The sequence below is a fragment of the Aulonocara stuartgranti genome (assembly GCF_965226115.1).
Source record: "Aulonocara stuartgranti genome assembly, chromosome: 8".
In the NCBI taxonomy this organism is placed as follows: Eukaryota; Metazoa; Chordata; class Actinopteri; order Cichliformes; family Cichlidae; genus Aulonocara; species Aulonocara stuartgranti.
Window position 1 is genome coordinate 7,724,929 of NC_138959.1, and position 26,133 is coordinate 7,751,061.

Here is a 26,133-nt window from a genome sequence, read left to right on the forward strand (position 1 = left end):
GATCCGACTATTTGTACTCCTCCAGACACAGAGAGACACAAACCAGATGCATTACTGAAAGCATAATTTAAAAATCCTCTTAGCTGCCCATGAAAATACATTTTGTTCTCCCTTTGTTGCATCGTGAAAACGACAAACAAAAAGGTGCAATATTAGTCATACTGGCAATTACCTTCGGTGGGTTCAGTTGGAAGATGTATATTCTTATTCCTGGCAATTTGAAAAGCAAATTCACTTGCTTGGGAATTTTGCATTCTGACCAAAAAGGGTACATTAATTCTATATTGAAATGATGCATATTAAGTACTTTTTTATGTTAATACATTTTGGATGAGAAACAGAAACTGGGTCACAAGAAAGGTCAGCTTGTGGTTGAGATGATTTAATGAAAATGGGAATTTGAGCTGGCTTTCTCCAGCAAATTTACACACTCCTGGTGTATTTGTATAAAGAACAGAGAGGACATTTTAAATCTCCCCAAACTCTTTCCCACTGTGGAGAAGATGTCGGAGAATAAGGATGGAAAACCTATGAATATATTTTTTTTCTTCAGACCAGTCTGAGAAATCTGCTTGAGCTTTTGGTATTTGCAGAATATCCTTTTTTTCCCCCAACACCATAATAACCTGATATAAACCAGTGTAAATGAAAGAGATTTGAAATAAGCTCACATACTGTATTTAGATTTCCGATGTGTAGATATATTTATAACCCATTGACTGTCTTTTGCTCTTCTGATATTGGTTAAGGCTGGCACGGCACTGCACTGGTTAGCACATTGGGGGGGGGGGGGGGGGGGGGGGAATAGTAAAAACAAACATAAATAATTATTTGCAATGCAGACGCTGCCACAGACTTGGTCTCTTTCACTCCAACTTATTGTCATCCATCCATTTTCAAGTTGTATTTGCATGAAAATAACACTAGAGGGCAATAGTAGCATATCTTTAAATGAGCCTATCCACAAGTAATTTTTTTCATTCAAACTATTGAAATTCACACTTAAGCACCACTTTTTTTTTTTTTTCCTGGTGTGTATAGACGGCTTTACGGAGAGCTGCCAAGCAGAAAAAGAAAACTATCCTTTTTAATTAAACTGCTCTGAATTTGCCACTGGACTCAAGGCACTTTTTCAACCGTGGTGGGGAAAAAAGAAAAAAAGCAAATTATTTAACATTGGAAAAAAAAATTCCAATAGTAAATCAAGTTTTTAAAATCTTACATAAGTGAACAGCCATAAAATGTAAATGTGTTTATTATTCATGAGAAGTGTCATAGTGACTAGTGCTGCGAAGTAGAGTAGAGAAGTGTTACTGCTGAATAATTTCATCGCTGACATTTTTAATAACAGTAAGAAGAAGTGGTATAATAAAAAAAAGGGGTTAAAAATGTATAAGTGCTATGTTAGACTCCTTTTTGCTGCCTGTGGTGTGCCACACCTATGACAGCCCTTCCAGCAACCCTGATGTGGATAAGCAGAAGAATATGGATGGAGGATTTAAGAAAAGAAACAAATAAAATACATTTTAGTCAGATATGAAGTATTCCCTCACAAATGTATATTTAACAACCTAAAACTGTTTGTTTTAGTGCATCCCTGAATAAATGTCCTGTTATATTTTCCAGTGATTTTCCATGGTTATGCCAAATGAAGCCAATTTAATCTGTCCAGATGTATTTGAAAAATTGCTTCAGAAATGATCCAGGTCTCTATTTAAAGCTTGTATTTCAACAAGAAAGCTGCTGTTTTTGGACCTAGGATCACAATCCTCTTCATAACCCTTTGACTAGCTGCACTGAACCCAGACATGCAAGTTAAATCTGGTAACAGTAAAGCTAATGTACATATTATCGCATATCCAGATGGTTTTTAATAGCAGAAACCATTTAAGGTTTAAAAAAGCAAAAACAAACAGATTTATTCCATCTGTACATTTCTGTACTACTCTTCTTATCAATCATTAACACGCCATAAATGCATGTTTTCTTGCCTTTTTGACTCTCGTTTGTAAGGTTCATGAACCGTGATGAGACAGTGCACGTTTTAAGGACTGCTCTGTTGTATTAACGAGGCTGTAAAGCCTATCAAAAGCAGTGTGGCTGAAGGATCCTAATTAGCTCACAGGACTCCACTTGCCATGATGGGATGTGAAAACTGTTAACACGGGGTTTTATCTTTCATTTCAGGGTTATTTGCATAGAATAATCCACTGCGAGAGTGTGTTTGTTAAACTGTGGATTTGGCTCTTTCTGCAGTTCCCTCATTGAAATCTGACCTTGCAGTAGACGGCACAGTTTATACTGAGCTTTCTGCCTGTTTTGTGCCCAATGTTACACATTTAAAAAGTTTGAAAATTACGCAGCCTGCGATGACAGATTTGCAAATATGAAACAAAAGAAAGTTGATCACAGTAAAAGATTATCAGCTTTCTCTTTTATTGAAAAATATAGAAGTTATTTCAAAGAAAGAAAAGTGAAGATAAATATATTAATATACTGTAAAACCAGAATATGGAACAGGGAAAGAAAACAGTACATACTTGGCATATCACTAAAGCCAGTGGGGGAAAAAAGGAAACATTCTTTAGCTGAACTTTGAGCCAGCTGTCTTATGCAGTTCTTATCTCTCTCTCTCTTTTTTTTTTTTCACTCCCCACACCATTGCTGTCAGGGAATGAAAAACTTCTAAGCAGACCTGGGGCAGAGTGTGTTTGCAAATTCTTTTACATGGTTTATTCTGGCCTACTTAGGAGTTTCCCACAGAGAAACACAACAAATGCCCGAAAGTTAAGATCATTATGCTAAAATACATTAAGTATTTTAGCATAATTTTGTGTACTTTTCCACAATTTTCTATTTATGTCTTCCAAAATCTACAGCAATATACTGTCTGGTGTTGCAGACAGCTGTGAAAATGTCGCAATGCAAACACAATCTGACCACATATGTACCATATCATGTTAAATCCAATATTTGTCTGTTTGCTTAGTAGGATCTCATAGTCACACTGCTGGTAACAAAGCTTGTTTACTGTAATCGCTGATGGCACTACCTATATGTACATTATTTTATCAAAAGATAACAGCAAACGTCTTGGAGATGAACAAAAGGGATTGCATCACCCCAAACACTACATGTTACAAAACTGATCAACAGAAGACATCCTAAGATTTGGCCCATATACACTGAAATATAAAAAGAGGTCTATAATGCATATCTATACAGAAGTAGAAAAAAACTAAATCCAATGTGCTGCTAACATTACTACAGAAGCCCTGAGAGGCAAGTGAGGAGTTGAAAATTAAGGTGTTGTCTGTGTAATCTTTCAGAGTGATTTTTTCCCCCCACATCTGTGAGACAGGTGAAGAGAAAGGTTTCCACTAAAGTAAGGAAAAAGAAAAGTTCTGCCAGGGCCACATTTCTTTCATTTAACTAACCAGTAGTTTTGATGCTGAAAAACCAACCAATTACAACCAGAATGTAACAGAAAAATGAAAATCAAAGTGAAAAATTACAATTAAATGTTTCCAATTTATTTCCACCCCAATCGACTGAGTGAAAATATGTTAGAAACCCAAAAACAAACTTCCTACAAAATAAATTTAAAATACCCTGGCATAAGAAAACATTTTGGATCATGCATTAAAAAAAAGAAAAACAGACACCCACTTTTTTTCCCCACTCAGGACTTCTATACCTTATCCAACAATATAGTTAACATACTTGGCAATTTCCTCAGGATCGCCTTCAGTTTCAGAACGTCTTGCAATCTATACGGGCACATAGTGTTCCAAAACATTACAACAACCCAGAACAGAATGGCACAGCATCCTGATTCTATATACACAACCCTGCATCAGTGCCACAACAGGAAATTCCAAGCTAACATTTGTCAAATGTGGCAATTAGTTTTTTTTAAAAACACGAAATAATAGAAGAAGGTCAGACATTAATCATGGATACAAGAAAGTAAAGTACGCACTCTTTCTGTGTAATTTATAGCTGAAAGTAGAGCTGGGCGATATGAGATTTTTTTCATATCACGATATGTTTTTTTTTTTCATTTCAGGCGATAACGATATCTATCACGATATAAGACAAATAACTATATTTGTAAGATTTAAATGTGCCGTTGCTCACAAGTAAAATGTGAAATAATCAGCAGCTTGTTTTTATTTAAATATTTATTTCCCATAATAAGTTCAACAGGGTAGATGTACTTAAGGAACATGAGACTTTTTCAGATAGATAAAGGCAAATATTGCAAACTACACAAAAGGCAGCCGCTAAAGCGTTTAAGTTTCAAAATAGAACAAACGAAACAGACTAAATTGTCAATTCCACTTAGAAACAAAATATTAATTCTAAAAATAAATCTTAGTTTGTTTTACAGAAGAACAGACAAAACTGACTAACTTTTGTCAATATCAAATAAACTGAGAACTAAAAGGAAATTCTCAATCTCTCCTTGTTGTATAGCTGAGCTTTTCAAACAGTTTTAACAGTTACTTTAGTCTGACAAAAGCCAAATGATGAATTAGCGCTTCCAGTCAGAGACTGAGGCTACGTCCACACGTACACGGGTATTTTTGAAAACGGAGATTTTCCGTTTCCGTTTTAAAAAATAATCCCGTCCACACATAAAGGGAGAAATGAAAGAAAACGCTGCTATGAACATGCCAAAGCAGCAGGTGGCGCTAGATTCCTAACCGTGCAGAAATGTTGGCCAATCAGAAGTCTAGAAGCCTCGGTGGGAAAAAGTAAACAAAGCTGGGGCATAGAAGCAGAACAGAGTCGTATGTGTGGACGGACAGTAACTGTGTGTATATGTAAGCATTTAAACACTGCAGAGAGTAGAATTAACAGTATTGTAGAAATTCATTTCACCGAAACAATAACGTGGCGCACAGTGTGACGCATGCACCAGTTTATTGTATTTCCAGACTTGCTTTCGGCACAATTTACAGTGCACGCTACTCTGTTTTTTGTCAGACTTGAAATAGCCGAAATACCTTCACACTACGGAACTTCTATGGCTCTTCCGTTCGACAATCTCTCCGGCATTGGAACCATCATCTGTTTTCTCTTCGGTCACGCTCGGTTGATTTTTCTAGTCGGCACACTCATTTCCTCCATTACGCGCTGGCTCCATTACCCGCTGGCTGCTTCCCAAACAAACACACGTGCGGCCTGGCACTTGTTCTGTACGTAACAAGTCACGCGACGTGACGCTGCGGCTGTGATTGGTTCGGCTCTGCGCTACTTAATTTGGATTGGCTGACCTTTTTTTTTTTTTTTTTTTAAGAGGACAAGAGCGGCGAGGTCTATCGCGATAGCTTAATTTCTCTATCGAGTAAAAGTTATATCGCGATACATATCGTTATCGTTCTATCGCCCAGCTCTAGCTGAAAGTAATCTGGAGTAGCCTACCGAGTGAAACCAACTAAACACAAAAAAAGCCAAAGGGAAACAGCCCACCTATCTGTTTCTGGAGCAGTTCCAGCTGGTCGGGGGCCAATATTCTCGCACATTTAATGAGTAGACTGGGAGAAGCCAGATGATTGGTTGATTTAATCATCTGTTCCTACTATGTGATTCTGGTTGGGTAAAGGAGTTGAGTATTATCACCTTTGGGTCCACTTTGGGAAGTAAATATCCTTCTCATTGCTCAGAGACATACCTGATGCCCATCTGTTAAGTAGCAGTCCTCTAATAACACTTTAAACATGCTACATCCTTTCTCTGCTCTCAGAGACAAGCCTGGACACATGTACAGAGAGAGGGAATGCTTTTGACAGAAGCATAAATGCTTAAATGTAATTATATGGTGGCAACTCCCTTCACAAATGTCTTACATCTTTCCACTGACCTGCTAATCCTACTTCAGCTAAGAAGCGGAATGAGAGGCATGACAGACACACATATTTTACCACAATCACAAACCTGTCTTGCTTTTTTTTTTTTTTTTTAAAGTACAAGACACATAACACTTACAAAAGGCCTCTTTTTGACAATTCACAGTTTTTCTGTATTAAAAAAAAAAATCTTTCACCAACTCTGATTTTGTAAAAGACATTTCCCTGTAATGAACATGGGATCAGGAGTGATTTAAGACAATTTATTGCCTACTTAAGGCCAGTATTTAAGTGCAATTCAGCCAACCTCTAACAAAGAAGATGGTTCTGTCTTTAGTACCCATAAGAAATTATGATATCTGGAAAAAACAACAACACAATTTTAAGACTAAGGAGTGCACATTAAGAATGATCCATCCCTTATGACAACAAATTAATAAATATTACAGCTGTCTGTGAATTTAAAGAATGCAGATATTCCCAATGAAAAATGGAAACAAAATAATAATCTACCCAACTCAAAACAGCAGCAGGCTGCTGTATACTAACTCCCAGATACTGCAGATACAATAAAGTAGAAAATAGCATAAATCAACTGTTAAACTCTTAAAAAGGCATAACTTTTTCTGTTTAGTGTCTATGCCAAAATAGTGTCATTGGCAAATAAAACCCCATATTCACTCACACACACTGGGATTCTAACGCCATCTTGGTTTCACTCCTCATCCTTTCCCTACATCCTTCCACAGAATCCATACCACACATCCACATTACCCAATCTCACTGTCATCTCTTCTCTCTTCTTAAAATGATATGTCTGTGATATTATTTACTAATGGTTTGCAATTGCTTCTTCTTGGTTAAGGGTTTAAATGTGGTAAACAATACTTTTTTGGGAAAACTGAGACTTTACCAGTAATATGAGTAAATCCAAACACTTCAAAAAGGGCCACTTTGTGAGCCAGTCAGTCTGCACTGTAGCGTGCATTTAGCCCACCCTAGCTACAGCATGGTGAAAAAGCCTTATTTATCATGTTTACAGTCCTTTTCAACTGTTCTTGGCAGCTAAAGTCTAAACTCTAATCTCATCGTCATCATCCTCGTCCATGAAGGTGAAATCTCTCTCTCCTTCTCCCCCACGTGGGGAACTGTACTTTGCACTGTCCGTGTCACCGTCATGGAGGCGGTAGTTAGGTTTCTCCTCAGAACCAGAGCTGGACACAGAGCAGCTATCCATATTGTGGTGGTTGTTCTTGGTTTGTAGCTCAGGGGTGTAGGGATCCACCATGGCTTTTTGCTGGTACATGCTGCGAGGAGGCCTTGCAGGGGCTTGCTCTTCTGCATCGTCATCATCTATGTGGGGAATGAGGGACGGCGAAGCATGGCCCTCGCTTCCCTTGCCTTCCTCGTAGCCAAGGTCATCCTCCTCCCAACCTTTCTTTTCCATCACGCTCAAGATGTCCCCGAGCATCGAAGGGCCCAGGTCAATGTGGAAGGACATTATAGACTCTGCGTGCTTCATCCCACCTCCCTTAGGCAGGGATGGAGGCAAATCTGTAGGTTCGCCAAAATCCCGTTCCTCAAGCTCTGGATCAAGGGCTGCCATAGCTGCTGCTCCATTTAACGGCTTGCTTTCGATCTCATTCACCTTCTTCATTGGGCTTGAGGAAACGCTCTTTGGCAGTTGGATACCTCTGTTAGTACCCTCGTCGTTCAGGTACGGCAGGGATATGGCAGTCTTCACAAACTGAGAGGAGCCGGCAGAAGGTGCCATCGTATTGTACTCACACTTGTCCGCCCGATTTACAGACTGAGATCGCTTGCTGTTTCTGAAGGTACGGGACAGAAGCCCGGGCTTGGAACTTGGTGAGCCTTGCTTTTTGTCTGGCTCCCTGGGAGGTTCTCCTGAACGGGTGCTGAGAAATGAGGTGTCCCCAAAGGCATCGCCCCCTCGGCCCACGTGCATGGTGTGACGGAAGTCCCCCAACGGAGCACTGATCATCTCTGCGGTCAGGTCAGCCCGAGACCTCCGCTTTGACTGATTGGAGTTGCTGACCAGTTGCTTAAGAATGGGCATGATGGCAGTCTTTTAGTAACGATCCACAGGTAAAATTTAAATTAGGATCTGAAGGTGGTCAGGAGAGTTCCTTTCAAAGTTTTTAGCAATTGTAAGGGATGTTGTCAAAGCACATATAACTTCAGGTGTTTGAGTAGAGCCATTCTGGTCCTTGGTTGAAAAAGCCTGTGGTGAAGAAGAAGAAGGAGAATACAGAGCATTAAAACCACATCAGTAGTTCTGTAAACTAAATGTAGCTCTGCAACATGGCAGGCAAAGTGAAAACAAGTAATAAAAAAAAAAATAGATTCCATTAAACTGAGATAAAAATGTAACATTCTGCTTTGAAGAATTCTTTCTATTCATTTCTCATTACTCACTATTGCATAAAACGCTCTTTTCTGATCTCCATCAAGCATGGAAAGTTTGGTAGCCAGGGCTTCAAAATGAAGGCTCACTTGAGTGGTTCTAAACTCTAAAAGGTTTTCTGTGCAGAAGACTGTAAGGGTGTTATGCAATCGTGAAAAGGCTCTCTTGTACAAAGTTCAAAGCACCCTCACCTTACTCCAACCCAGTCACAATAGCCCCTGTGAAGTTCTACCATGGTAAACTTCATTCCTATTCAAATTAGTTCGATTCATCTGATACATTTTTGAGCTTTTTCTAAAAGTCTAGGGCTGCTGTTGTGATCCGTTTTTCATGGGCTGCAGTGCCTGCCATCACTGCTGTGCTTTAGTTCCCATTTAGGCCCCTGCCTGTTACATAACCAGCAAGACACAGGATACTGTGAGCTAGAGCAGTTGAAGCTGGCAGAAATAAAAGAAAGAAGAAAAAAAAAGAAAAAAAAAAAGACTGAAGAGGAACAACATCTCTTCAGCATGGATCGACTTACAGCACAGCTCAGAAAACTCCAGACCGACTACATTTTGCTCTCACCCTCCCCTGTCTTCAAGAGATAAATAGTTTCCAAAAACTGCTTTTTATGTTATTCTCTTTTTGGGTGGAATTTGTCTTTTTAAACCCCGTAGGCAACACTTGAACACTTCACGCAGTGTACTTTGTTCCGTATTAATCTGTTTTTCATATAACATATATCAGCAACTTCTATTACATTTGTCTATAAAGCTTTGGTGAAAAGTAGCAGATTAAAAGGTTTTGAAACCCCCTTTGGAAAGCAGAATGATTCTTTCACAGGTCAGTTTGATCTTTTCCATGCCAAATGACTATACAACTAATTTTAATCCTTAGACCAAACTGACCTTAAACCACTTAAACCTTGAAACATGATCTTAGAACAGAAATGCAGTGGAAAAGAGGTTTAAACACCCACTTATGTGCTAGCTACAGTCTACTAGCTCCATGTGTTTCTGACATTAACAATGGCTTCAATTGTTTAAGCCAGACAGAAATACCATTACTCTCAGTGTTTTCAAACTCACGCTGAAGCCCACGCTCTAGGGCTGCATGCGTATCCCCCATGAATGAAAGGGGGCTTCACTCAACAATATTCCAAAGAAACGTCACCCATGAAAACATTTGCATCTCTGACAAGAACCCATTCAATTGGAAAGGGAACTGATGCACTAGAGGGAACAGAGGGGGGCTTGATAAATGATAAAAGCTAGTGCTCTTCTTTTTTTTTTTTGCTCTTCTTTCAAAAGACAGATCATCCCCAAAGAGTACTAAATTCTATCCACTGCCACATTTTTATCTTCCATATTCACCACCTTCATTCAAGATTTCTTCAGTAGTTCTGGTGCTAATGGAAGAGACACATTGTTCTCACAGTGGTTGAACAAAGACCAAATGTAATAAGGATAGTACTCCAAAGGCTTATTTTCTTGTTCTGTTGAAAAAGCTATTTGAGTTCAAGCTCACACCCATATACGTGACAACTGGAAAGAGCTTACTGTTACTAAAGCTATTTACGCCACAACTGGGTGCCAAATTACAAGATTATAGCTTAAAGCAAACAAACACCACCAATATCCTCCGGAGCGGAGGCACTGTTGTTAAATTACTGCAGTATGATCCATCATTGGGTAAACCCTTTATTATTTCATGCATTGTGCAGTTGCCCCATTAGTATCTGCTGCACAAAAGATTGCTGAATGTGTGGGTGACCGCTAAAGACAACTCATCATCTTACATGTTCCTCCCTGGTGCACAAAGTTTTGTATTTCTCTATGGCAACGTCAGAGCTGAGCGCTGGCTACTAAGTGGGCTTCCTGTCTCTAAGCTGACCAGAAACGGCGAGAAAGATTTTATCCCCTACATGGAGAGATCAACTCATTCAGATGGATTAACCCTTCCCGGTGACCACATGCCAGGCAATAAGACAAAGTTCACAGTGCAATAGCTGAGGGGCGGAAGCTTTTGATGTGCCATGTGACTCGAAGACATTCAACCTCAGCATAAAAGATGTCACTGAGTTCTCGAATATCAAAAGGTGCAAACCTCACACCTTAAGTCATTCTAGGAAATGGCCCATTTTATGCCTTGGGGAGCCCCTTGGTCTTTGATGAGGAATAGTTTCAAAACCCCGCAGGGTCATCAAGACCCCATTATTGTGGCTGTGACAAAAAAAATGAAGCATGACCTGCCTGGAGTCCTGTCATATTCAGTTTTAGCCTTTCAGTACTTTGTAAAAAAAATACATTATGAGAAATGACACAGTCATTTTCACCATTCAGTTTCAAAATAACACTCCAGAATGGTTCAATGCTCTCCATATGAAACGGTGACAGTGTTAAATGTTCTTTTACACAGAAAAGGGATGTTTCTTCTTTGTTTTTTTAGTTCTCAGGGGAAATTTGTCCATGCTGTCATCAGTTATATGTACATTTAATGCTTAGATTGTTAAAGTCATTGGCAGCATGACTATCAGCACTATAAAAAGTTATTTTGGAAAAGCAAACAGATTCAAGGACTCATTTTCATTCACATCAGTAGAGTGTATTTGAAGAGGAAATGGTGACCTTTTAGATAGATTTCATTGCACAATAGGCGAGCGGGAGTATCTTATTGTTTGGTTTTCTGTTTCTAGGTGACCCTTTGTTCTTCTCATTTTATTACTGTTACTAGCTAGATGAAAGAAATGGAAGTATGGGGCTTAACTACAACTCCGTCTAGACATCTAAATAGAAAATAATTTAAACACAAAAACGCTGTTAAACCCGAGCATTTACTCATACATTGTGTTGAAAAGGAATTGGTTGATCAGTGATTCCAGTTTGACCTGACACTTGACACTCCCAGCCCAGCTGGGGGCAAAATTCCATTTTAGCTCTTTTTCACACAGAAGATCATATTCCTATTGGATAGCTACTGATGCAACACAAAGAAGGCTTATACAACTTTGTGTCAGAGCACTCAGTGTGCCTAAAAATATGAAGATATTGTTAGTTTGCTTCAGTTGAGAATCGGTTTTTGTTTTTTGTGCCAGTCAGTGACAAAGCCTTTATGTAATGGAGTCCCACATGGCACTAGCTTGAACTGAGACAAGTGGTGACAGGGCCATGAATGATTAAGAGCATTTTATGTCGCCAGCAGAATGTGATGTGGGCAGAATGACATCACAACAGCCAACATGCTCATCAGCGCTCAGCGTAACGCTTGTAATCCTTAGGATCACAGGCGTCCTGCAGTCCTCGGCTATCCTGTGTCACTTTCTCTCCTTCCACTCAACAAAGAGGGGAAAGAGGCTTTGGCTGCTCATCCAATAACAACTTGGCTACTGTCATGTTAAACCAACCGGCATGCAGACTATATAAGAGTTTCTGTTTTTATCTTTGGCTCCATTTAAATTTTTTAAAGTGAGATGGAGAAACAGTCTATCCTTTTTTCACGAGGTGGAGGCGGCCTTCATGCAAATATTACAAAGAGTCAGGTGAAGGGTAAATTCAAACCTTGTTATTTTTAATACTAGAATAACGAGCATATATTTAAGCACATAATGCACTGCCTAAGCTGTCTCTGCAATAAGAAAACTTCTGCTTGTTTTAACCTTGAACTACCCAGAGTCGTCTCTATAGTTCATTCCCACTGTCAGTGTCATTGATATGCAAATGAATATTCAAGTTAGCCAACGCCATCTATGACACTGCTAATCAGTTAATCAATGGAGCTGCATAACAATGGAACGTTCTTAACTCAAAGTGACAAAGAAGATTGGGAAATTTCATTAGCACTTATTCTGGCAGGCTCTAACCTTCACACCAAACATCTGATTCCCACGGGTGAAGATGATTCCCACGGGTGGGGGGCGCGTGGGGGTAAAAAAAAAAAAAAAAAAGCACTGAAATAGCAAAAAGTTATAGAGAGAAGAACGACTGTTGAAAGGTGAAACAGATCACATTGCTGAAGGAGTTAAAAATAATACATTCAATTATTTATCTTATTTTACAGCAATTTGAATTTGTATTGATGTGAGTTCTGTGGTTATGTTCAAAAATGTTTTTGTAACATGTAAGAGAAATAAAAATACTATTAAATATGGTGCAAAAACTAAAGGATTAGGAGAACTCATGAACTATGTATGAGTCTGATTTCGACTCACATCATGTAACTGCAGCTCATTAGCAAAGCCTCCCTCTGACTTCACGGTGCTTTTTCATGTGCCTCAAAGTTTCCTCCAAGCAAATCTACTTACTTGCCTTAACTCACCACACAGATAATAAATAATAAATATAAATATGCCGTTTGTTTTGGCCTTGCTTGGCTTGCTCCGCCTGCAAACAGCACCCAAAAACTAAATCAGAACTGCATCTAAAAAAATAAATAAATAAATAAAATAAAAAAAACACAACATCTGACTAACACCATAAGACAGTAATGAAAGACTTTTGACGTGATTTTCTACAATTGCATGCTCTGCTACAGACAAATAAAAACAATAAACTATCATTTGCTTCTTTGCTTATTTGTTACTGCCTGACACATAAGGAACCTGTTCTTCCTGTTTAACTTCATTTATAGTTACCTAGCTCTAAGGCAAGCCTTGCATGATAAACAGCAAAAGTATCCTGAGCAGAAACATGCAGAATGTTATGACACTAATGGCCTCACCTCTCAACAGTAAAGGATATACATACTTAACACAGGTGAAACTGACTTGTACAAAGTATGATTACATGGTGAATGGATCCCACTAATATAAGCACGTCTAGAACACGCTCTACCCGCTTATTTGCAAGTCTCACTGCATTTTTCAGAGAGAAAACAGGGAAGCAATGAGAGTCAAATTTATCCAGCCAGTTCTTTTTTACTGAAGAGTCTGCAATGGCATTCCACTTCTAACACGCAGGTTCTAGGCAGAGCTGTGCAGACGCACGTCTGCAAGTTGTCACTAGTAAATTTGTAACATAAGCTATTCTTGTTGATCACTAAGTGTTCTCTCGGCTGATGAAAAGACAAAAGTTAGAATATACAAAAAGTCTTTGCATTGAAGTAAAACAGACTGATAAGTGTTAAAAACATTAAAGTGAAACACAGCATCACCATTGCAGGGTGACACGCTATTGAGATTTTTAGATAAATACAAGCAAATGTCTCTGTAGTCTCTGCGCTGGTTGAATTCCCATAATCTTTTTTCGGTGTAGCCACAGAGCTATGCTTTACTGATCCCAAGGGATATGAAGTGAAAATAAAGCAGTTTTTTTCACATGAACTCCAAGAAAAGTTGAGAGAATCACTTCAGGACAATGTCTGAAGTAGGGCTGTCACGATTAAGTCGACTATCAAAATCGTTGACGACTGATTTAATAGTCGACGCATCGTTTGAAGCTTTGTAAGATCACAAAAGACGCAGGAATAAGTAGTAGGATTTAAGAGTGTAATAATGGACTGAAACAGAAGATGGCAGCACTGCATGTACAAGGATGCCAGCTGCCGTTAAACCCCGAAGAAGAAGAAGCTTTGTCCCAGAATTCATAGCACAGCCCAGCTCAGTTTCCAACAATGGCGGCAGCTAGTTAGTTTTAATATTAACTCTTATTATTCTTTTTGGGTCACAAAATAAACGTTTAACATATTTTCAGGCGAGAATGTAGCTGTGTAAACCTCAAATATCTGCTCAGTTTATCAAGACATCACATATTTTCAAAAGCGCTCCGACGTTTTCGGAGACATCTGTTACCCACTAGCTCGATAGCGAGCCGGGGTCAAGGCTCACTGAGAACACTGGACTCCCGGCAAATCGTTTTCAAACCCACCGCCGTCTTTCGCTACTCAGGTTAAACATATATAAGTCACTTAGATAACTTCAAAATGTTATTGTTTGGCTTTTTTCAGTGTTTTATTTGTTCCTGAGTAAATCGGTTTGGCTGAGATTAAATTATAGTTTTTACACAGCTGAATAAACGTCAAGCAGAAAACTGATTATCAGAAGTGTGAGATGCTCGAGAATATACTCCGGTGTCCTGTTATATTTTAGATAGCAAGGAGTTTATTAAACTTCACCGAAACAATCTGTAAATTTCATTAAAGTTTAATAAACTATCATCTTGTCTTTATTTTTAGTTAGCACATATCTTAAACACTTACAAGCTGTAAGCTAATGATAGTTATATAAGAGCAGATGCTGCTGGTGCAATAAGCTGTAGTTTTACGTCCAATGGATGATGATCTGATTAGTCAACTAATCGCAAAAATAATCAGTGACTAGTCGACTATCAAAATAATCGTTTGTGGCAGCCCTAGTCTGAAGTAAGGAGAAGGTCCACTTGAGACACCCCGTCACTAGAGGAAATACTTTGTAGGGTTTAGACATTTGTGCTGCGTGGGTAGAGCATGCAGACGGCAGGACGCACTGTATGACACCAGCGTACTCGCTGTGAATTCACTGGAATGTGTCAGTGTCACATGCCTGCTACTGGACATCCAGAGCTTGAAGGTTTAAGACCCTTCTGACTTTACTGAATATTTGTATTCCCACACGTATCTCCGATGGGCAATGTCTTAGAAAGTTCAGGTCCAGACTGCATTTGGGAAAATTACTTAAGTTGAATTAATACGATTTATGCAGGGAAGGAAACATAACCAAGAGTTTACTGATGCTATTATGCTGACCTGTTTTCACTTAACTTATATTTTTATACGTTTTGAGTTGTGTATTTATTCCATGCCATATGGCGTGTGGTGGAAAAAGTTTGACAACCACAGTTTCAAACAATCATTGATGTATAGTTTCATCAAATTCCAGCCAGACAGACTTGTGCTGTTGAAAGACTGTCTTTGAATTAGGAAATGCTGTTTATTTGGCCCAAAATCCATACAATGGTCATAAATCACTTAATACTAACAAAGCCTTTTTTCAATAACAGCTCTTCTGTGCCGTTTCTAATGCATTGATTAGCAAAATGCTGTATGTGCTTCAATGGGTTATGCTTACGTAATGCATTTCTACTGTACTGTAACAAATTACAGAACAAAGAAAGTCCTAAAGAATACCTTTGTTTTTATTTTAAAGGGTCATATAATATAGGGGGTGCTAGGTTTTGTCATGATATACACAGCAACCTTGTTAAGCTGTAATAAGAGAACAGAAGCAGAAATTGATATGAGGTATAGTTTGGTCAAGATTTACCAGAAGCCTAAAAGAAAGCAATTGTGCCAGTATCAAAATACAAATATGGTTTGTGCAATCTGAACTTGAGATTTAAGCAACACAACAGCTTAAAGATACTTGAAACCTGAAACAAGCAGACAATGGGCTTACACAGAGGTCAAAGATGAGTTGTTCAGGTCACTCCTGAAATGCTGAGTGCTTCATGTAAAAAGCCTTCAGGAGTTCAAACAACCAGGACACAAAGACATACCTACATCCGCATGACTGTTGCCAAAGTACCACCACCTGTGTGTGTGGAAACTGTGGAGTATCAGCCTCCAGGGCCCCACTGCCACCCAGGCAAAAACAAAAACACAAGAGGATTAAGAGCAGCCTTTTCAGCGTGAGCGAATAAAACCAGCATGTCTGGACTAGCCCTCTGCACTGCGACAGTTCCTTAGGGTGTATGGCACAACCTCCAGTTACGACCCCAACACTTCCTGTGACACAAACACCAAATGAATTTATTTTCAGTCTTTACAAATCCTGATATCCAGAAGCACAGGACAAACTTCCAAATGATTCTTTGTGTTTCCAGTCAAACTGGCCTTTTATAAATCTGTTATTCCTGCATGGCTGGACAAAGCAGCAAATACTGGGTGGGCTGCCATGCTGTGCCCCAGCCAAAGAGAGAAGAGAAAAAGGCTGGCTCATAATCAAACAGATAGATAATGAACATGCTCCTTGATTAAAAAATAAGCCTCTGCCCAAACAAGTCTACCGAGAGTTTGTTTTGAGGGGGAAAAAAATATATATATATATACACCCCCCTCTTGGTGTATGAATAATATCTAGAGTAAAAATTAGAGGGAGTAAAGCCTTTCCCATGTAAAGCAATATTACCTCAGGGACTTGTGCAAAAAAGGGAAGGCACAGATGGATTCACTGAAGAGAAACACATCCTCAAAGGGCGGCGGAGGGTGTCACCACATTGGATTCACTCAGTCATGCCAGCGCAGTGACAGACGTTCTTTCACCGTGTCCTGCATGAAATGTACCCAAGCCCTCATTATGCCTACTGTGGATGGCTTGAACTATACTCTGTGTGCGTGTGTGTGTATGCGCACGTGAGCATACATGTCTAATTAATCGCCAAAATCCTCCCCATCAGTCTCTAACAAATAGACAGCATTCACGCCTGGTACCAGAGGACAGGATCTGAGCCAAGTGGTTGAATTAACTGTCCAATAGCTGCTGGATCGTGAAACGATGCAGAATTTCAACTGAGGATTGTTTTGTAGATGACAAAGAGGGAAAGTAATGCTTTGTTGTAACATTTGGCTTACACTATACTTAGAAAGTTTAAACAGCTTACATGCCGTATTGGCTGGTTGTTTTAAAAATGAGACCTTGGGGAAAACCCCAACAAAAATAAAAAAAATTGGCACTATATTAAAAAAGATAATCTAGTGCCAGACAGCCAAGCTCAACGCATATATCCGCACACACTCTCTGGTAAAAGCAGCAGTAGGCCTCTCAATGGGACTGAAAGATAAGTGACCGTTTTCTGCTCTGCGTCAACTTATCAGCAGCTTGTGGCTTTTTTTTGTTACTTTTTTTTTTTGTTTTTTTTTAAATCAGCAGCCTCCTTGCTAAACTCAAATACCCAAACTGACTATAAAGACCTTAAGCAGAGAGCCCTGACAAACAAGATGAGTTAATAAACCCCCATGGTGTTCACTTTAATGACACCGACTGCAGCAGGCTAAACACTCGCTGACCAAAGAGAACACCCAAGCCCGCAAACATAGTCACTTCAACCAGATAATAGCAATTCACAACAGCTGAGAAGCTGAAAAATGCCATAACAAGACAACAGAGATAAAAACTGGAACACGGTACACAGCTACTGCACTCCTGAAGCATATTGTAAGCTTAATTGCACCCTTCCTTGATTTACCTGCATCCACTGTGATTTTGTTAGTGCTGTGTGTAGATGTTGTGCTTGCTGTGAGTGAGCATGTGTTTAAGTTCTTACCAGAGTGACTCTTCAGGAATGTCCAACTAGCACACAAGGATAAATTACATCTCAGTTGCTCCTCAAGGGTTGGGCAATCGTCATAGCCAAAGCGCCCTATCATCATCCTACGTGACTGCCAATATAAATAAAGAGCTAAATAATGCATCAAGGTCATTTATTGGCAGTGTTGGGACTAACTTGTTATTTAATAACGCGTTACAGTAACTACGTTATTATTGTGGTAACGAGCACGGTAACTAGTTATTATGCCAAAATCAGGAACGCGTTACTCGTTACTGGGATTTAGATAGGGTCGTTACTCGTTACTTCGTGTGGTGGCTATCGCGGAGCTTCCACAGATTCAGTAACATTAGCAAGTGGTGGAGGCCAGCAGGTGGATGAGGGAAAGGGGACGCAGAAGGAAAAGAGACCCGAGGCGGCCGCCGGTCCAAGTGTGAACTGCACTTCAGGTAAGAAGTTATGACCTGCAGTCTCTCTGGGTCAGATATGAACCAAGTTTAGGTGGAGTTTATTTTCGTTATTCTGACTTTTTCCGTACTGCGTGCTAGCTAGCATGACGGAGTTTCTATACAGCTGGGTGGGTGCTATGAAGTTAATGATGTTTAACTTTATTTTGTTCATAAGTTATTAGAGTTGCCAACCTTCCCGTCTGGTATTCAGAGAAAATATTACGCGTTTCTTATTGAGGTGAAAAGGAACAGTTTGTCCCGTAATTCAGCTACAATGAAAAAGACACAAAGCTGGAGTTACTCTGTGTCTTTGCTGCACAGCTGCCTCTTCTCCTTTCATCCTCTCCCCTCCCTCTCCCGTTTCTACTTCAATCATGAAACTGATCAATGATCAGCTGATCGGCTCTCTTGTTTGTTTATCGCTCACTTTGCGCAGAAAGAGGAAACCAGCGGATGTCGCGCTAAACAACAGCAGCACGTTTAAGCTTGATCAGCTGCTGTTAGAATTTATTTAATATTAATTTCTAGTATCAGCTGATGTTTGCTGGAGCCACAGCTGCAAAAAAGCTGCTGGTCAGGATGTCGGTTTGGTTATCTGGTAAGAGGGAAACATGAAGATGAAACCAGGAGATGTCCTTACTGGATCATCAGAGCTGAACAGGTGATGGAGAAACAGGTTTACCTTTTAGGTGACATGAATGAGTTGAAGGGAAGTTATGAACTGTTTCTGAGAGACAAATAACCCCAGGATCCTTTTCTAAGCAGCTGACAGCTGGTAACTGTGCAGGGGCAGGTCTAGCAAAGTGTGGCCAGGGGGGCATGTAGGGCATTAATAGGGAAAGGGGGGCACAAAGAAATACTTTTCTTTCTTATTCTCATTTAAAATGTCTCGCTTTTAAAAAATAATTATCTGAATCTTACAACAAACGATTGATAGATTGATACATATATACCATCAAAACAGTGAACATCACTGTCACAACAGTGTTTGTTTTCATTCAAAGGCTTTATGATTTTTGCTATAATGGCGGCCAGTCTCTAGTCAAAATGCCCGGGATGATTTTTCTGTTCCAGTCCAGCTCTGTATGCAGCTCATCTGCAGTCTGGTGTTGCCTACATCTTCCTATTCAGAAGGCAGAATTTCCGAGTTCTGAGTACAATCGAAAGCACCACGACTGCAGTTTTTGTGTTGGATGTAAAAGGCGCACATGACGCTGTGACGTAGGCTAGAATCATGGCGGCGGTCAACAACGGTCCAGGCGTGGGATTTCTCTCGTGGAAATATGCACATTATCTTTTCCTTTCTATTGGTAGGTGGCACAGTGCACTTGTGGCAAGTAAGCAAGCTAGAAGACAGGCAAAGTTATGGAAGAAACACATTAACAAGAGAATTCTGAGTAAAACCAAAGTTACTTTCCCTAGTAACTAGTTACTTTGAAAGTAACGAGTAACTTGAAGTAACTGAGTTACTTTTGAGAGAAGTAACTAGTAATGTAACTAAGTTACTATTTTAAAGTAACTTACCCAACACTGTTTATTGGTAAGGTAACTGAGATAAATGATTAGTCAGTGCAATAATCTAATTAAATATAATTGGGAGTTGGGTCAGAACGAACTTGAGATTCAAGTTTAACAATTTAGGAAAAAAATCGTAACAATAAATTCTGTTTATCTATGAGCCAGACGAGAGAAGAGCCAAAACCTAAGAGCTTTCATGCATCACCACCTGATTTTCTCAGTAAAAACCTTTCAAGTATCATCGGTGTCATCTTACTGCAGTTCGTCTTTCTTTGATTTGGTTTTCTTAAAGACATTTGGCATACTACTTTGATTTGGCACTCAAATAACAACTTTGATTCCCTGGAAACTGGCAGCATAAAGTCTTAATTAGTAGAGTGCATACACTCAACCTGCTGTGGGTGTGAACAATAAGTTTAAAGTCCATCAGCCACTAAGTGTGAACTAACACAAATGTGTTCAAGAGTCTCACACATCCACATACAACCCCCACCCCCCAAAAACCCAAGTATATACACACATCTCACTAGCTCCCAGTTTGGATTTAGACAAACTGTATTTGTAACTGAGAAGCCAGCAAAGACACACAAAGCACAATGGAAAACAAAACAACAGAGAGGAAGGCGCGAACCAAACCCTTCTGGCACACCCAAAACCACACGCACATACCTATAAAGGGAAACAGACTAATGCAGGTAAGCTCACACAGGACGGGCCTCAAAGCTGATTCATGTAAACGACACTGAAACACATTCAGTTAAAACAAAGAGACAAAGGAACTTCGATCCTTATCAATTTAGGTATTGCAACTTCACCCTAGTCCATTCACAACACAGAACTGCTGACCTAGAAAAGGACCTCTATAAGCTCAGGCAGGAAATGTGTGATTCTCACAGGATTATCAGATATGCATGACAAGAACCCACAACAACTCATGTGACTGTTCCCATCTCCTGAACTGGTTTCCTTGCATGACTTTGTCATCTGGTAGTCACAGTGGTGACCAACATACTTCCTTTGTCCTTTTAGTATGCTTAAGGCCAAAACCACCTGTTTCTGTGGTCACTCAATGCTGGAAAACAATGATGGCTCATTGGAGTGTAAAAAAGGCCAATGACAAAAACTGCCAGCTGCACACCACCAGTTACTGTGTTTTTATTTTTGGTTTGTTTTTCTACACTATATTATCCAAGTCTACAAGAGTCGGCACATATGGTGCAGAAATACATCCTATTAATTGCAATACTGTGTCAGTAATTAAGGGTAAGTAAAAGGACGTAATACAATCATAACTGTTTAATGATCAACTCTGTATTGCATGAAAGCTTCCACTGTTGCCAGTACAGCTGAAAGAGCTGATGTAGTTTACACACATTTCTATTCAACTCTATGCCTGTTACTAGCATACTACCAGGTCCTGATCACCAACTCTGATGAGGAGGTCCTCATCATGAGCTTTAATCCTGGATCAGCAAAACTCAACAGGCCCCAGTAACAATGCAATTCTGGGGAGTTCTATATATATTAAACTATGTGTCAGCAGCAGTGCACTGGTTGCTACTGAAAGAGCTAACAAAGCATGGAGGAAGCTAACAGGAGCCAACAGGTTGGTAGTTTAGTATATGATCCAAGCCTATGTCAACAGTCCGTCAGCCGACATGGACAGTGATAACAGAGGGTGTTTTTTTGTTTTGTTTTTACAATGGCATGAGAAAGAGGAGCTCTCATGGAAAACCTGTGCAAACACAGGGAGAATATCCAACCTCCGTATGAACCTAGGACCCATTTGTTGTAAGGGACAGAGCTAACCACTGAACCACCATCTGATAAGACTTCTTATCTGTTACTTCATCCATTTGAGAAGGTATACTCAATGTGAAACAGAGACCATGAATTACAGAAAGATGCAGTAAAGACTTTTATTTTGAGCGGAACTATGACAAAAGCAAATAAATTAGCTAAATAATCATTCCATTTATGGTCTAGGTCCTGTTGATAGATTTAAAAAAAAAAGACCATTAAAAAAACATTTTTGCTACATTTTAAATTTAAATTTGAAGTTAGGAAAGTAATCTTTCAATTGACCCTCATGCTGTCTTAGACATAAAGGAAAACTCCCAGTCCTTTCCTCTCAGTAAGGAAAAGCTTTATTAATCTAACACTGGTGCTGGATCAGTACCCTGTATTGGCAGCCAAGGTACCCATACCAGTGTGTAACTGGAAGAAAAATAATTACCTTGTTTAAAAGTTGCTGCAACACATCTTGCAAAGTAGATTTGTGTAACCACACTGGTCCAACAACAGGATTTTGGATTATGTGATTTGGACACGCCAATCACCCTGATGTTGGGTATTGTTTTGTTATCTTCTTCAACATAACTGAAACCAAAGAGGGTGTTCTGAAACTTTGCAACATGGGATCGAGTCAAGCCGGCCACATTCAGCAGTTTTGAAATGCCTTGCGTCACGCGTGCCAATTTTCCAGACTGGTTTCACAGTTTAAACAATTGAGTTTAAGACATCAACAGTGACAGGTGATGCAAAAACGAGATCATACTGTGCCAAAACATACAGTACTACTGCGTGACAGATTTTGAAATCTACTCTATGCTGTCAGCCTGTTGTTGGGAGAGGACAAAATGACTTTAGTGTTTAGCAACGCAAAGTAAAACGTTTTTCCCGTTGAACTGGTTAGGTTACATTGATAACCAAAAAAAGGCATAGGCATGGTGATGGGGTGTCAGGTGCATAGGGGCTGTTTCGAAAGAAAAGAGAGCACACTCTTCTTCTGAGAAAAGATATGTCATGTGAAATGAAATGACAAAAAAAACAAAACTGTTGTATCACTGTTTCAGGTTAGTTCAAGTTGCTAAATGTTTATGCAATTATTTCTAGAACATTGATGCTACAAAATATGTCTACATGTCCAAGTTTCTATGTGAACAATTTCGTACTTTTTCCCTCTAATTTGCCATCAAATAAGACAATGATGGTCTCTGATGAATTTGTTTTTTCTTTTCTGACATTCAGAGTTAACTATAATTTGCAAAAACCTGAAGACACTGATAAAATATTAAACTGTTGCTTTTCATATCAAGTCTGTTCAAAGGTTAAGTCAAACATCCTCAGCATGACTGCTCTTCAAAGACCTCATTGCTTTCTTTGCAGGTGGGGTGAATCCTGTAATTGTCTGAGACAAAGCAACTTTCCTTGGGGAGTTCAACATAACCAGAAAGAACAGCTTAAAAAATGTGCACATGCGTCACTCGTGAAATGATTCAGACTTTGCAGAAATGATCAGGCCTCCATAGTTTCAAAGCTCTGGAGGGCTTTTTTTCAATGTAAATCCAAAAGGTATTAATTCACACGAATAACTCAATAATGACCTTTTGCTTGCTGCAAATTGCCCTCTTTGAGCCAAATGTCAAGACATTCTCTCATCATTACCTGTCAGTCTCCCATGGAGCTTGGAATAAAGGTAGATGAGCAAACAATTTACAAGGCCATTTCCTAAGGCATGGGAATATTACTCCAAGTTGTCACATCTGACTCCGGTTAACCAATTTATATTTATCGCCTAATAAAAACAAAAAGAAAAATGTTTCTGCTCTTACATTAAACCGTCACGTAGTATGAAACCCAGACACACAAATAAAACAGAAAGTCTATAAGGAAATGAGGTGCCCTCAGTTTTTACTAACTACACAAAAACTGCCTGAAGTAAATGTTTTCATGTACATGAGTCTAAATGCACGTCCACAACCTCTACTACTGCACACCCTCTTTCTAATATAAAACTGTAATGACCTCACCACAGCCAAGAGTTGGGAAAGTAGCCAGCTTCCTCAAAACGCAGCAGGAGTATCCTCCAGAGGAAACTCAAAGAGCCTCCATAGCAAAAAAAAAAAAAAAAAAAAAAAAAAAAAGCACAGTCAGAGATGACACATACTCTCCCTCCCCTACTGGCTGTGCAGTGGACACAATAGATCTCGATGGTGAGATATCTGCCTGGCAGCCCTGGAGAAGACATCCACTAAGGAGCTGAAAGGCCTGAAGTGTGTGCAGTAATGCAGCACTGTTGTCACTGGAAAGAAGACAGAGAGACGCAAGAGGATGCCAGGAAAAAAAGAGTGGCAGCGCTGGCAGGATGGTGACAAGTCAGTGTCGGAGTTAAGACAAGATTTCTCTAGTCTAGTCTAGTTTTTTGCACTCGTCTAAGTTCTTTGATTTAGAGTTATCAGTGCAGAGTACGTAAATGATTCATCGAGCAAAATGACAAGAACAGACCAACCTTTGGGCTCTTGTTAACTACTGCTCTGTGTTTGTGTGTAGGACAAGGGCAATAGTCACACAAAGTCAACACCAGACCTGAACTCATCAGTCAACGCGTCCTTTCACTATTGTCCAGACCGACAGCTTAACAAGCGTGAAGAGCTGACGATGAGTGAGGAATAATGAAACAGAATGTTATAAAACGGACCTGCAGACTTTATGGACAGTGTAGTTAAAGTCGGGCACACACTATACAGCCTTCATTTAGAGCATGATGAATGAGGCCGGGCACGTATACAGCCACTGTGGCAACTCTTACAGCAAATTACTCAGTTCATCAGGCGGGATGATGACCATAAGAGGTAAGTGCCAAGTCTTTAACCACAAACAGGAAAAAACTCCCTAATGATCCAGGGAGGTGGACAAATATGCCTGCCAAAGATGGGGTGAAAATAGCTGTTTAGATTGTAGAGCTCTTGCTAGATTCCCAGAGATTTCACTGAGATCCAACAGCAGCGGTATTAATGTTACGTAATTCTCACTGAAGAGAACTGATGCTCATGCAACCATCTGCCCCTTGCTCTGATTAAATCATGACCCGTCCTGTAGCCAAATATAGTTATTTGGGACACTTTTCTTAGACTTTGCAACCTAGTTTTAACTCTGGGATATCTGCTGCTTCATTGAGTTAGTTGCTCTTATTTACAATATGAAAGGCCAGAGTTTGTGGGCACATTACCACAGAGGATCCCAAATGTGAAATACGTCACTCTCTGCAATGGTAAACCCAGCTAATTCCTTTCTTGAGTAGTTTTTGGGCCCAAAACAAGAAAAATATCCAACTTTAATAAGTCATACAAAACTGGATTTGAAAAAGAAAAAAAAACCTCAGGAGATCCCATGACTTTTAACGAAAGTTATTAGCTCAGCACAGCTTTTTGGCCATTATTCAAACTGAAAGCACAGCAAAGTCTATAGTGGCATAGGTCAAGAAAATGGTTCCATATCAGGCAGGATATTTGTAATTTTAAAAAAGCACCCTTTAGATTAACGTGTTGGCTCTTGAATATGTTTTAAACTCAGGTGGTTACTTTTATTGTATCTTTTTTGACCCTGTACTTCCCAGTCTTCCTCAGGCTGATGGAGGACACAGAGGACGCGAGAGAGCTCATTGTTTTGGCTCCATATGGGACACCGAGGAGCTCGATGAAACTGCCAGGCTCTGATTGTCCAGAAGCAGATGACATTCAAATGAGATGCAGATTTCACTCCGTTGGCTTTACTTCAACCTACGCCTCTTCCTCTGACCCCACAGAGTATTCTGGAAACTACACTCAACACACTGGCTACAACCCAAAGATGACTAAAAGTCGTCGCTCGTCATCAGAACAGCTCCTGGATACGTGTAATACAACAAAACATCACTCCTCAGGTTACCGCGAAGAAACGTTACCTTTTTCTTTAAGGTCCACGCGGTGGCGAAGTTTCAGACTATATCCCTCTCAACTTTCCGTAAACACCGCGAAGGGTGAGTTAGCACAAACTTAGTTATGAGTCCGTAGAAAGAGAAGCAAGAGAATTGTGGCAGGACGGTCCCTGTTCTGGTGCTCCCAACGTTCGTTTACTTTGCATCTGTGTGGCTCACAAAGCGGCCCTCCTCCTCCTCCTCCCCCCCCTCCCCTCCCCTCCCGCGCTGGAGAGCACCACCTCCTGCTGCGGTTTAAAGGGCCAGAGCGCCATTTATCCACAACGCCTAACAATAGCTGGGACTTCAACTTGAGTATCCCAAGCCTGACCCAGTGAGTGGTAAAGGCTGTTCCCCAAGCTAGCTGACAGGGACTAGTTGCTGCGAAGTAAAACATTTGAACACTTAAGGGAGAAGCAACCACCGTCTGGCTTTTTGTACCGCACGGGCTACCTTAGAAATGAGGCTGGCAGGGGAAACTGGTTATAGCCAAACTCTGCTATGCCCAAATGCAACAGAATTTGCCTACTGGCACATCTAAACCATGATCTAAACACAGATAAAAATAATAAAATCTTGCTTGCTGTTATGAAACAAGGAAATCTGCTGTTCTGTAATGTTGCACCCATATTTAGCTCCATAAAATAACAGCTTTAAAAAAAAAAAAAAAACGTATTAGACTCATTTATTTGTTATATATATGTAGATAAAATTCGCGTTTACAAATGCTTGTATATAGACTAGTAGTTAAAAGTGGACAGAACTTCATATATCATATACATACACTGAATCAATGTATTATCTAACTTGTGAAGAAGGTGAATAACAATGCACTAAAGGTCATGCTAATATGGTTAAATCAGTATGTTTTCTCACGTTAGCCTTTTAGCACCACATAAATGACTGCTATTGGTTTCAAACATGCTAAATT

The 26,133-nt window shown here is 39.8% G+C and overlaps 2 protein-coding genes across 4 annotated transcripts in view; one reads left to right on the top strand and one right to left on the bottom strand.

Moving 5' to 3' along the window:
* Nucleotides 1-26,133, top strand: part of LOC309713259 (uncharacterized protein) — a 396,604-nt gene that overhangs the window by 6,252 nt on the left and 364,219 nt on the right. The window lies entirely within an intron of this gene.
* On the bottom strand, nucleotides 2,415-25,410 carry cdc42ep4b (CDC42 effector protein (Rho GTPase binding) 4b). The gene is made up of 2 exons (XM_082544754.1): nucleotides 25,191-25,410; nucleotides 2,415-8,097 (listed from the first exon to the last, which is right to left on the bottom strand). Exon 2 carries the CDS (start codon nucleotides 7,930-7,932, stop codon nucleotides 6,928-6,930), a length of 1,005 nt encoding a protein of 334 aa, XP_082400880.1. The 5' UTR covers nucleotides 7,933-8,097; nucleotides 25,191-25,410; the 3' UTR covers nucleotides 2,415-6,927.